This window comes from Candoia aspera, chromosome 3, assembly GCF_035149785.1.
Source record: "Candoia aspera isolate rCanAsp1 chromosome 3, rCanAsp1.hap2, whole genome shotgun sequence".
Taxonomy (NCBI): Eukaryota; Metazoa; Chordata; class Lepidosauria; order Squamata; family Boidae; genus Candoia; species Candoia aspera.
Window position 1 is genome coordinate 115278992 of NC_086155.1, and position 13662 is coordinate 115292653.

At 38.8% G+C, this 13662-nt stretch overlaps 1 protein-coding gene across 3 annotated transcripts in view; it reads right to left on the minus strand.

Moving 5' to 3' along the window:
- The window catches only part of AFAP1 (actin filament associated protein 1), a 62481-nt gene that overhangs the window by 18359 nt on the left and 30460 nt on the right, over positions 1 to 13662 (minus strand). For all 3 annotated transcript variants that reach the window (XM_063298681.1, XM_063298680.1, XM_063298682.1), the window contains exons 8-11: positions 10703 to 10787; positions 5733 to 5882; positions 3921 to 4132; positions 2039 to 2184 (exon numbers count right to left, since the gene is read on the minus strand). In XM_063298681.1, the coding sequence (XP_063154751.1) occupies positions 2039 to 2184; positions 3921 to 4132; positions 5733 to 5882; positions 10703 to 10787 (593 nt within the window). The remainder of the gene's footprint in view (positions 1 to 2038; positions 2185 to 3920; positions 4133 to 5732; positions 5883 to 10702; positions 10788 to 13662) is intronic.

The window sequence follows — 13662 nt, forward strand, 5'->3', positions numbered from 1 at the left end:
CATTTAGTGCTGCCTTGGGCAAGTCACATAATTCAAAAAACCTTTATGAGAAATACAGGCTGAACATGATAAACAACTATTATGAACTATTATGAATTGCTCCAACAAATATCTATGTAATGACTTGAAAAGTAAACTTTCAGGAGCATTACATTTTGTAGACACATTTCCAAAATGTTATTCTGGCAACAATAACCAAATCCAATTATTTAAGTAGCACAATCCTAAGAGAAATGCAAGGGTTGTTCTTGCATATATTCTTAGTTTTGCTGAGAGTTACTAAACACAACAATACATTGTATTGTACACCAATATATTGCTTGAAAAACTACCACTGAAAGATTATTACCCCCTACTGTTTGTAACTCAATCTCTCTTAACAAATTGAAAAAAATGTAAAGGGCATTTAAATGGGCCATAAGTTAATTGAAGGGTTAAGCTGAATTTGAATTAACTGGTTAGACAAAATCATTATAAAGCTCAATTCTGGTCCCAACTGCCACTGTATACCAAGGACTATCTGTAAAAAAAAAAAAAAAAGAGCACAACAAAATACCAATAATACTTACTGCATCTTAGTTGCTGTGAGTTGCCAGTGTTTTATGTGCTCTGGGTGTTTTGCTGTAGACCTTTTAAGTTAAGTACAGCTATTCTGTTTAGCAGCCTAAATGATGTTTTCCCTTTAGTAGACTAACAATGAAGAAAAAGTATGGGTAGCAAGCTCAACCTTAGAAATGATAGCATCCTTTCTCACATAGAGAGGATGTGCAAAATGTTCCATGCGCAAAATGGTTCATACTGGTTTCAAATGGTCTGTGCCTGGACTTTAACATACATATTGCTGCTGGTTTGATCTGTGCTTGGAATGAAATGGGGATCTTTTGATCTGTGCAGAAGTGGCTCAGAATGGAGTGGGGTGGGGGAGAAGCAGGGAAAAAGTGGAAGCCGGTGGAGGCCGAGGGGACACAAGGAGGCAAGGAAGGGAAGGCACTGGGAAGGGGATTAGGATTATGGTGGGTATGCTAGGCTGGGACATTGGCAGTGGCAAAGTTGGTGGTTCAGGGGAAGGAAGTCAATGGGAGGCAAGGGCTCCAATGGGATATGTCATGCTGGGACTTGCTATAGCATGGTTGGAAGAGATGCAACATGCTCCAGTTTTGCCCTTGTCCAAATTTTGTGCCATCTAAACCACAGAACAGTCGAAGCATTCCAGGTTTCACTTCTGTAGAACTGTGGCTGATGTAAAATGGTCCATCAGGTCTTCCAGAATGCTATTGTTTGCTGCAGGTTAAAAACTAAGTATCTCACCTATTTGTTACATGCCCCTATTTCTAAGATTGTTTTGCCTAATCAAAAAACAAAGTAGTTCTGGCATTAGAGCTATTATTTTTATCCATATGCAAATTTAAATGATAAAATGACATTGATTAGTCAATTAATGTTTCTTTAATTGGGTTACAACTTTACTTGATGCTAACCTTTTGTGAAGTTATTTTAAACTAAACATTTTTTTTACTTTAACATTAATGTTTAAATAAACAATATTATGACTCTTAACGTGTTTACTCAGATGTAAATCTCACAGGCTTTAACAGAACTTATTTTTTACTGCAATAGTAAAGAAGGACTGGTAAAGAAGCTTGTCCTCCAGATGTTGCTAGACTTTAAATTTGATTATGCCCAACGACTGATCATGAAGGCTGGAGCCGATGACAATCCAGTGTTGCACCACAGATTCGTCCGATTCCCTATTCAAGCATGTCTAATATAATTGCTTGATGAATTGCAAATGGATATATTTGTAATTAGGGGTATGTATTGATGTATTTTGCCTCTCAGCTTCAAGCATGCATAGCCATACTTGGGGCACATGGTACTATATAATTTAGGAAGCATATTCCATGATGCCTCTAACCAGCTCACAGGTTTCTGGTCCAATGCCTAATAATAAATAAGTTTGGATTTCTCAACTCCAAAACAAAAACACTGAAAAACCCAGACTTCTTGAAAATACTCTCAACCAATTAACTCCTCCTACCAGAATGTTTGCTTTGCAGCTTGAATGACACTGGCTGTCACATCCACATCTATGTAGTCATAGTGTAGAGTGCCAGGATCTGCAGATGAACCACTCTCAGCCAGCAAAATCCCAATCCACCTGCCCATATCTTCTGAAGATGAAGCCTACATAAAGAGAAGAAAAGCATAGCTAAGCACTGAGACTTCCACTAAAATATCTACTTTTAGTTCAAGTATACATTCACTTATATAGTGAAGTACTTGCATTTTACTTTTACAACATTTCCATGAAGGCTGTCAAAAATCTTGCTAAACAGATAAACCTAATCCTCAGGATGCAAACACAGCAAAGATCAGCTTTCAGCAATTCCTATGTGGGGGCAGGGGGCAGAGGCAGAATGACAAAAGCGGCATTGTGGCAATGACTCTGCACGTGTTTCACATGTGTTTGAAAGGGATGGAACTTGTGGAATGACACCACAACACTGCTTTTAACATTCTGATGAATACAGGACGTTCCTACAGATGGCCATTCCAGATTTCTTTTTGTAGTGCCCGGAGGTCCCCACCCCAACCTGCATTCTGAAGCCCAACATTTGGGCACACTCTCTTTTTTTGCATTTGGGGTAATTTAAGAGACAACATGGGTGCCATAAGTTTTGCAGATGCTTAAAGCACCTCTTTCCTTTTTCAAATTGCACTCTGTCCAGACACACTTTTGGAGTATGGCCCTTCATACATTATGCCAAGCCTGGTGTGATCCTTAAGGAGATATAAATTTTGCACCCCTGCCTTAGATAGATGGTACCTCCAAATCTGCCCTAATGGCATGGGCAGACTCATGTTGGCAAGATTAGAGCCTGCTCCAACCTGATACCCTCCAGATGTGCTGGAATCTATTCCCAGCCTGTAAAGCCTTTGCCTTGCATCCCAAATGTCTCTTTTCCATGGACTTCAATATGTACAAATTAAAAATACATGTTTGTGTGTGTGTGCATGTGTGAGAGAGAGACAGAATGAGAAAGATTAAGAATGAATATTCATTGAAGCTGGGCCTGTTGTGTGTGTGTGTTGGTGATCACTCGTAGCCGAGTAAGATTGTTTTCCAGGATTAAAATCTTAATGGTGGATCCGTAAGTGGCTGTAAAGGCCAATTCTGGATCCACACAACCTCCCATGATGAGGGCGTAAATTTCCAGGTGGAAGACGGTCACAATGAGGATTTGCTTGATGTGCCTTCCTCTTAGCTCGCTTCTTCCTTTCACCCTGTACTTGTGCTTCTTCAAAGTCCGTAGCACCTTTAATAAGGGCTGACTTCCAGTTTAAACGCTCATGAGTTAGGACTTACTAACTATTGGAAGAAGCGAAAACCACCTATGTTGAAACAATGATCATCCAACGTCAACTTGCCTGGACCAGCCATGTTGTTCGAATGCCTGATCATCGTCTTCCAAAGCAGCTACTTTACTCCCAACTTAAGAACGGGAAATGGAATATTGGTGGACAGCAAAACAGATTCAAAGACGTTCTCAAAGCTAATTTTTAAAAGTTTAATATTAGCACTGAGAACTGGGAAGTCCTAACTCATGGGCCTGATACTGATGTTCCATTCAATACTATAGTTTACTGCCTCCTTAAATGTCTTGAGTTTGAGACCTCTGGAAACAGAGCTGAAAAGAAGAAACAGTTTTTCAAAGTACTGTAATTAGCAAGTTAGTATGTTTTATATTATTAACTATCTTACTAAGGGCTCCTGCTATGGACAAGAACAAGGAAATGTTATGCATTCAAAACAGAATGAGATATTTCATTAACTAAAGGATAGAGTTCTTATTCCAGAAGCAGGATTCCTAAATTCTGCTCATGTTATTTCTGCAAAGGATAGGCTCATTACAATATACCTCTAATACTGCTACCTCCTGAGCATTTCGAAGCAAACGGAATGTCAGGGGATGTTTGGAATCCAATCCTGGAATAACTTCACAGCCACGGAGAGGAATAGAAGCGATATGAGTCTTTAGATCTGTCCTGTCTTTGTGGAATATGAGCTTATTATCTTTCACTCTGCACCAGCGCTCACGCCAACGGTTATTTGAGAGCACATTAAGATATCCTGCAAAACACAAAAATAAGTTTCTTAAAGTTTTCTAATGTATATTCACAACGTATGAAATTAAGTGTCAGAAACTGAAAAACTCCACTCAGATAAAAATGGAGGCGTTCTTTTTCTTAAACAAACCTTTTGCAAGCCACCATTCTTGTGGGAGAGAAGCAAAATAAGGCAAAAGTCTTTATCACACAGCTGCATATCCAGCCCAAATCTCCACTGAGGGGATGGGTTTTCCCTCTCTGGTAGCTATAGTTGAGGTGCTGGGGTTACAGGCAGCAACTTTATAGCCCTGAACAACTCTTGTTGTTTGGATTCATCCCCCATCCCCACCCCAAGCTAGGTCTTCTCTGAAAGACTGAGAGAACCAGATACATGGCAATGAGTGTCTTACACATTTTCATGAGAAGAAGATGGATTACCACTCTACCACACAGTGGAAAATCTCTTAATTTTCAGAATTTTCTTCCCTTTAATTAAAAAAAAATAGATTAAGAAACACTACTGGTTTCTGCATTGCAAGTCCAAAAGACACTAATTATGGAGGGATTGAGAGCCAGTTTGGTCTGGTGGTTAAGGTTCTGGGCTAGAAACCAGGAGTCTGTGAGCTCTAGTCCCACCTTAGGCATGAAAGCCGGCTGGGTGACCTTGGGCCAGTCACTTTCTCTCAGCCCAACTCGGTGCAATGTAGACTAGCCTCCTCATGCACCCTGGGCAACGTGACTTGTCACGGCTAAATAGTCTACACATCTGGCTGCTGGACCTCACAAGGATTTCCCAGCAAGAAAAAGCAGCATGAACACCGAACTGCTATGCCATACAATTTAAAAAAAAAATGGAGGGATTTACAAGACAACTAATTTGTAGGAAGGCAAAAGTCACAAAATCTTGGGATACTGTATGAGTGATCATTCGCTATTGCCAAAAAGCAGAGACAAATATAGCAACACCAGAGAAAACTAGGAAGGAAGACAGGAGAGGAGAGATGCTGAATAGGAGGTTTCTACTCTAGGAGACAGGTGGGACAAAGGAAAGAAAAATGGAGACAACTGAAAGCCATGGGAGTTAGTTGCCAACCTGGTAAGAATCAGAACAAGAGGAGCTTAAAAGGGGTGTGTGCACAGACACATGAAATGGCGTAATCCTGAATAAGAAAACTGTTCAGATAATTTGGAGGGGGGGGAGTTACAGGGAGTGTGAGATCAGTAAGCCAAATAACTGGAAAAATTGATCAATGTTAACCTGAAGGAGTGGGAATTGCTAGGAGATGACTAGTTGTTTATAACTGACACACTGGTGTGTGGGTAGATATCCTCCAGACAGTAACTGGATCCATTAAGCACAGTTTAAGTGGTTCAGATTAAAAAAACGGAAAACCAGGTAATCTGAATGGAATTCTGTGGTGGGCTACAGATGGGAGGGGGAGAATCAAAGCAGTCTGAGAACATATTTGTACAGTGAAAACTTTTAGAAGGACAAAGTAGTATGCATGGGAGATTGGGAACAAGAAAAATCTGATTTTGAAGGGTGGTATTTTTAGAAATGAAATCAAGTAACATTTTCTATCAATAGTTGTTTCTATAAGAGATCATAAGAAGTCACTCACCACATGTTGGTATATCTTCTTCAGCAGATGAAGTCTGTTCATCAGTAGATGGCTTTTTTTTCCCTAACCCAATTATCTTTGTTATCTTCTTTCCTGTTACTTTAGATACAGTGCCCTTGGAGTCCGTCTTTGAGCTCTTTTTCCTCTTCACTATCAACCAAACACACACACAGATACCTAAGTTCTAAGATTTTAAAACAACCTATTATCAAACAGCAGAAGCTGTGGCACAAAAAGTATTTTATGTCACAAGCAACTGATTTGAGTTGCCTTTACTGAGAATCAGTGTAGAATTCCAGCTGAGATCTGTAGTCTCATTCATGACAAGTCACTGAGGTGGCATGTCACTTTTTAAAAAGTCTGACTTAATCTTGAATTCTTTGTTTGCATGTCACCCTCAGAATTCTGGTGTGGGTCATACATTACCCTAACATTTGGTTTTTAAATAGCAACAAGCAATGTAAAGAGGCCAAATGGCTTTTGCCAGTGCACTGCTGGTTCTTCACTAAAGTGGAGTTAATGCAGACACAGGACAGTTTTGTTTCACTCACAGACTACAGTCCTTCGACAATGCTGGAGAATTGCAGAAAACAGAATTAAAGGTAGGTTCCCTACACATAATTAATATAGCAATGTCCTTCCTTGTGAACAAGGTTCTTCTCTACTTACTTATCCACAAGCAGCCAATATTTCCAGTACTAATTAAAAGTGATCTGGCAGGCTTTCCTATTGTGTATTTTCCAAGTTTGTAATTTGTTCTCTAATTAAAGGGCTTAATTTAACTGAACCTTTAAAACTTTGTGTATTACCGTATCTACTCTCAGTTGATCATGGTTAAAGAATTAAGTATGAATATAGCCTCCTATGTGCCCTTACAACAGACTTTTAACTGTTCATATGTCAGATTTTGTTGTTAGATGGAGGAGGACTGTGTTGTCTGTCTGTATGCCAAATATTCTTTCACAATGAACCAAGGCTGTATCCTGGCACTATTACTGTTTCCTTTTTTTTTTTTTATAAATGTGTTAATTAACCATTGGCAAGAGCTAGATATACTGTATATGCCCCAAGCCTGGCACATAAACAACTACCTAATCTGCTTTACTGAAACAATGCCTCCATTTTGTCACTAACTCATGTTGTTCTCAGGAAAGCTTTTAAAACCCTCACTCTTTACCCTGTGAAGAAAAAGCAGCTGGTTATAAATAACTAACATACAAAAGTGATGGTCTTCTCCAACAACACTGAACTTCACAGATGCTACATAGGCAGTCAAACCATAAAACATATAAAATACATGTAAAATATATGGGTGTTTTTCCAACCCTCTAGAAGGCAAATAGCCCATGATAACTGTGCCTCTTCCTTAGCCTAAAGGAGTACAAAAGCCATTTAAGAGTTCATCACTATCAGTGCAGGAACTTTATCCCAGACACTATTATTCATTGCAAAACAGTTGCATAACATCTATATGGGGCACAACTATAACCTTTTACCAATTTTGGTCCTTGCAAAAAAGCACAGTCAGGATTTAGATGTATCTCTGGTTGTATTCTGGTCTAAGGTTCTAATAAAGCTTATTTTATTTTATTCGACTTGTTATTTCATCATTTAAAAAAATGAAAAGAATCCAATAATTGGCAATATAAGTTTATGTCCCACGCCCATGTTTACTGGAACAATAAAAAACTGTGTCAAATGGAAATTTTTTTTAAAGGAGGGCATAAACAGTACAGGTAATCGAGTTATGACAGTAACTGGGACTGATATTTCTATCGCTAAGCGGCAGTGACAGCAATCCCAGTACTTCCCGTTGCCATCATTAACTGAATGCCACTGGTCATTAGCTGAGGACCCCCCCAAGCCAAGTCATTCCAGGCTTGGTCCCTCCCAACCCCAAATCTCGGTAAGATAAGGGACTACTTCCTCTTCAATTCCCACCATCCACCTATCTCCCTCACATCACTGCCATTTTGGCCACCATACACCCCGCCTTGTGGGGTGGCAAGCAGCCCCATAACCGCACAGCACTGGGACTGATTGCCATGCTGCAGCTCAGGGGCTTCTTCGCACGCCACGACTCTGGGGCTGCAAGACGTCCGAGCCACAGTGCAGAGCGAAGCCATAGCCGCTCGTGGAAGTACTGGCCACCCCAGCAGCGCGGTGCAGAGGGGCATTTTGGCATGCTGCTGCTCAGGGGCTGCTTTTGGCTTTTTTTCCCCCTTACAGCCGAAGCCCAGCCCAGCAGCCAGGCTGGGCACACCTTGTCAGCAACGGGAGCAAGAAGATGACAAAGGTCAGCTGAGGCAGTAGAGCACAGTGGGACAGGGGGGCGAAAGGGCATAGATGGGAGGGAGATAGGCAGGTGGGGGAGTTGAAATGCCCCTGCGGTGTGGGCAGGCTGCCAAGTGCCTGAATTTTGATCACGTGACCACAGGGGCACTGCAACAGCCGTAACTTCAGGCACTGGTCATAAGTCACTTTTTTTAGAGTGTTCGTAACTTCGAACAGTCGCTAAACAAACAGTCATAAGTCAAGGACTACCTGTACATAAATTGCTTAAGAGTTTATTGCAGCTTCATTTTCAGTATAGGAGGCCAGGACCTGCCTCTCCAGTTTTAAGGAAGTTCTGGGCAAAGTGTCTCAGGGAGGGCCAGTACTGTCAGGTCCAACTGTCTGAGATTGCAATTTTCCAAGCAATGTTAAATAGCTTGAGGAAGACACTTTTCAAGCCTTCCAGCCACACCCCAGACAACCCAAGGTCTGGGAATTGTGAGAAATTTAAAAAATCACTTAATCTAGCTTCTGGTATTGCTTATAGTGCTAGGCAATCACTGAGTCTAACAGTAATTGAAGATACTGTTGATAAACTTCATAAACTTCTTTTTTGGAAAGTCTGATAAGGGCCTTTCTCAGTGAAGTCCCAGGGGAAAGGGCATGTTCAAAAATGTTATGATAGTGGTCATGACTGTGATTGAAGCCCACTTCTTTGGTACAGGTCACTGCTGCATTCACATACAAAGGGTTTCAATCACATCTCTGCAACTACCAGCTTGACTTTTCTGATACCTCTTTGTGGGTGCTGCTGTCAATTTAAAGGGGCTATAACCTTGTTCCACATAAATGGACTGTCAATCTCCAAACAAAAATAGTCAATTTAATCAGAAAGAATTTACCACAAACTGCTCTGTTTAAAATATTCAAACATGTGAAAGAAAACTAACTTAGGTAAATGCAAAATTCTCACGTACAAACATTTGCCCTAACAATTATTAACAGATTCCTTTTCAATGGGAGAAACTGGACGGGGTGAGTTTTACCTTCCAACAACAAAGGTTTAGATTAACTTCAACCCTCAAGGCTAAGGAATTTTTGACCAAACACAGAGCTAAGTTAGATCAGGAAATACCTGAATCACAACATAAGGACTTTACATTACAAGATGAAGAGATTGCTGCTACATCTAAAGACTGTGGTGAGTTAAATTTATAAAGATGGCTTTAAATTGTCTTACGTGGAATATGAATGGGGCAAATGCCCCTCAAAAAAGAAAAGAAGTTTTTCATTATTTGAACAAATTGAAATGTGATGTGATATGCTTACAAGAAACACATGTAAAGAAAAAAAGATGTATGTTCTTAATTACATCAAGTTCACATCTTGGCTTAAAAGTCCATTTTGTTCTAGAAATGAAAGAGCCAAAGGCTCAGCAGTATATTAGGAACAAAAACAATGAACTGGATGCATATATCTACCTGGCTGTCCACTGACTACTTCACAAGACACCTACAAATTGACCAACCTAAAGCAATCACATCCTCAAAATGGAGCAATTGTTCAGAGCACCATCTGAGCAATCTTTGTGATATATTTTGTTTTTCATACCAGGATCTATTTGAATTCCAAAGCATTATTTTTCTATTATTCAACAAAGTAACCTTGTTCTGCAGGATCTGAAGACTGATCCCAACACTAGAGCTTTATGGCCTTTTTTGCCTAGAAAAAACTGCTTGGTGATAAGCCTTATTTGCCCAGAACTGAGCCCTGGGCCTCTTGATCTTGCTGATTTACCAGCATTCCTCACTACTGTCTATGTTGGCTGAGGTTTTTAGGGATAATGGAAGGCTACCGTGCCCCATTCCTGCCTTATCCTCTGGTAAAGCATTGATTAAATCACAAATTTGATTCTGTTTGTGGCAAAGAGTAACCTGCAAGCTCCCCAATTCCACTTTTAATTACTTGCAGGGAGTTCTCTCTCATACATGAATTGCTGGTTTTTAGACTAAATGGACAGGGATTTTGAATGTTTTAAAGAAAGCTGCTAATGAAATACTTTAAGCCAATATAACCACTTAAGTTTCCTTTTAAATCTTTGGAGTAACTTTGTAGCTAGTCTTCTTTTCCTTTCCTTTTCCAAATTTCCTTATCCCCTCATATTTGTGATTTTCTTTCATCTAAGAAGTTGCTCCCTTTTAAGCAATCCTTTTTAAGTTCTACTTCTTTGCACTAAATTGTTTGCAACAATGTCATAAAAAGCAGCTACGCCTCTATTCATTATTCATATCCTCATCACAACTGAAAGGTAAAGAATATAACTATTAGCTTGTTCGGGGCAAAAGTGTTCTAAGAAGTGCCTAAGCAGCTTGATGTTTTTCATCTCCTTCTGAATTTGTGCCCAAGTCTAGAAAATTAAAGGACATCTTGGGTCTTCATTTTTTAAAATTATCCGTAAGCAGGAAGTGGAACCCTTTATTTACCTTCTCTGAGCAACCTGTCACTTAGGCCTGCCTACTATGATGTTACAGCCACTACAATCCCTGTTGACAGTAAGAGGTTTTACATTCCGTGAACTGACCTTTCATTTCCTTCCAGACTATGCCTATGAAAATGTATTAATCAAGCTTTTTATTTTCTCAGCATAAAATGTTTGTGAATATTATGGTCTGTTAGCACTGTTAGCAGCATCTTACCATGTTCTTTCCCATTACAAACAGTGGTTATGCCATTTTCTACCACACCTTCTCCATCAGAACTTGGTCTTTCTGAGGACAGTTTCTGGGTGGAAGAAGAAGTATTAATGTAGTTACACTGGAAATAATTTGTCATGAAACAAATGACAAAACACCATCTACAATGAGGTAAATGCAAGATACCCAAGGATTTTTTTCCCCTCAGGAATTATGTTTTTTACCATTCAAGTGTTATAACTTACTACTACCGTAGTCCTATACCAATGTTCAACACAATGCTGATACCCACAATGTTCAGGGGGAATAATGTGTGAAGGGAGTAATCACTTCTTGACATTCTGCTGTCTAGATTTAAAGGCCCTTTTTACTATTACACTAAGTAAACTCTCCATTTAAAGAAGTGTCTGTTAAATAAGAATGTCTGTTAAATCCAAATTGAATTTTAAACATTTGTAAAATAGCAAATGGGATTTTGTGCATGACCATGCAGCATATGTACAATTTGCCTGTAATATCCAAAGTGCACTAAAGAAAATGACAGGTTTACTTTATGCATTTATGATACTATATGTAACAGTAGCAAGCTTATTTACAAAGAAACTAGAAAGTTGTTTCTCTAACATCCAATGTAGTCTCTTTCTTTCATTCCACTGTGTAGAAATGCATACATCCTTTTCTGTTTTAAAATTGTTTAATTCTTGATTCCTTTTTTCAAGAAAATATAAGCTTTCCTTCACTGTACTCCATTCCAAATAGTGTTTGATTGATTAAGAGCTGCCTGTTCTTAAAATACTTGCACTCACAAATAGGCAGAGATCCCTTTGGCAAACATTAGGCCAGAAATAACATTCACAATAGCAGTTAAGAAGATGTCTTTTATTCTTTTTTAAGTCTTTTTTTAGAAGAAATGTTTCTTCCTGTCGTGGTAATACGAAAAATATATTATTTTTTTGTGATTAGCCAGCCTATATAAGGGGAATGTTATATAGTTGCTTAATGGGTATTATTATAATTATCGATGAACTATCTATCTATCTATCACTTATACAGCCACTCATCTGCTACAACTCTGGATGGCTGATAACAATAATAAAAGCCAAAAAACTGTAAAACCAGAAGCTGGTACCTCAAACAACTCTCCCACACGTCACCAGATACAATCTCTGGACTCCAAGCTATGACTGCAGATATTAAAGAATAAACTACCATGATGATGATGATGATGATAAAGAATTATGTTTATTTCAATAGAATGAGGATAACTGAAGCTGGAGTAAACTATAACCATGCGATAAAGTCAGTTCAAACGCAACTGATACCATTTTTTAATTTCTGAAGCTCATAAAAGCAAGTCAATACAAGTTTTCAATTTAAATCAACAGAGGCATCTTAGTGTGTGTGTGTGTGTGTGTGTGTGTCAAAAAGACCAAGATGGTGGTTATGACAGCACAATTGAAGCACCATGCCCCTTTAACATGCACTGCACATCCACGCACATAAAAAGAGGCAGGGCTTTGATTGCATAGTTGTGGCTGCCATCATGATTTTTTTGACCATCCCCACAAGACACTCCTGTAAATAAACATATATAAAAAAGAAAGGAAGAATAAGAGAGAAAAAAGAGAAATAGACATGCCGATTTAAACATTTTATTAGTTGTATTTTGTTCTTTTGTTTTTAATCCACCCAGAAAACTGTAGTTATTGAATGGATTAGAAATCAAAGATCATCATCATAATCATCACCATCATCTTCATCATCATCATCATTCCAAGTGGTTCTGAAATGTAGGTGCTGTGGGTATAGAGGGTGGCCTTGAAAGACAGAGGGAGGATCTGCTACCAAGGCAACAATCAGATAAGCGAGACTTGAGCCCAGGCCAAGCAAGTGGTTTGCAGAAATGCCTCAGGCAGCCACACCCCTCCCCAATTTACATTAAGTTAAAAGGGAGAGGAAGTGGAACCCATTCCGACTTGTGAAATTCTGTTACTATAGCTGTTCTAATAAAAATAGCTTTAGGTTTACGTGTTGCGTGTTTCTTAGTTTGGTCTACCTTATATGGCTGATAGTAAGTCCCTGTGAATATTTAAGGTATTCCTAAGGGAGAGTAGAATTCCAATAAAATTTTTAAAAATAAAATTTAAAAAAACCCTGAGACAATCCAAGCCTCAGAGTATCTTTGCAATTCTTACTATTCGGGATAATTCTCAAAAGCCTGTAACCAATACTTCTTCATCCCTACTTTTATTTTGCAAGAAACAGCAGTCGCATATGCAACGTTTTTTCCATTGCAATCCATCATAGTATATAATTTTAATTTTCAGCAGTACTCTACTTCCCATGCTTCCACACTACCACAAACACTCTGCCCTGTACTTTATGCTCTGACACATAGCATAAGGGACATTCGTTATTTACGTGTAATTCATAAACAAACATATCATATGTCAATTTTTGGACATGTATCAGGCAACCAAAAATGTAAACAGATATTAGAAAGGGAACTAAAAGAAGCTACATGACACCAATCTTCTCTCCCATTGTTCAAATGCACAAAGCCTGTCTTGGAGAAAAAGGATTTATTACTATCTCTACAATATAGGGAAATTATACAAGGGCTCAGAAATTGGCAAAATGAATAAATCTTGATTTCTAATAGTGATAATCTTAGTGAATTTTAGCATTTTACTTTAAATGTCATAGAAGTTAGTGATATATGATACATTGGCCATGTTTGCACATTACTTGAACCTAGGGATCATACTTTATTAAGCCACAGTGTATATACAATCTGAAGAGAAACCAGAGTATAATCTCTATTTCTAGGCCACACCATAAACTCTAGTTTGTAATTAGTTTACAATCTTGCCTTGCTTTGACAGTAAAAAAAAAAACAACCCACAATCCCAACTTCATCCCTGCCAAATTTGTTTGCCAACTCACATGAACAGAAGAATAAA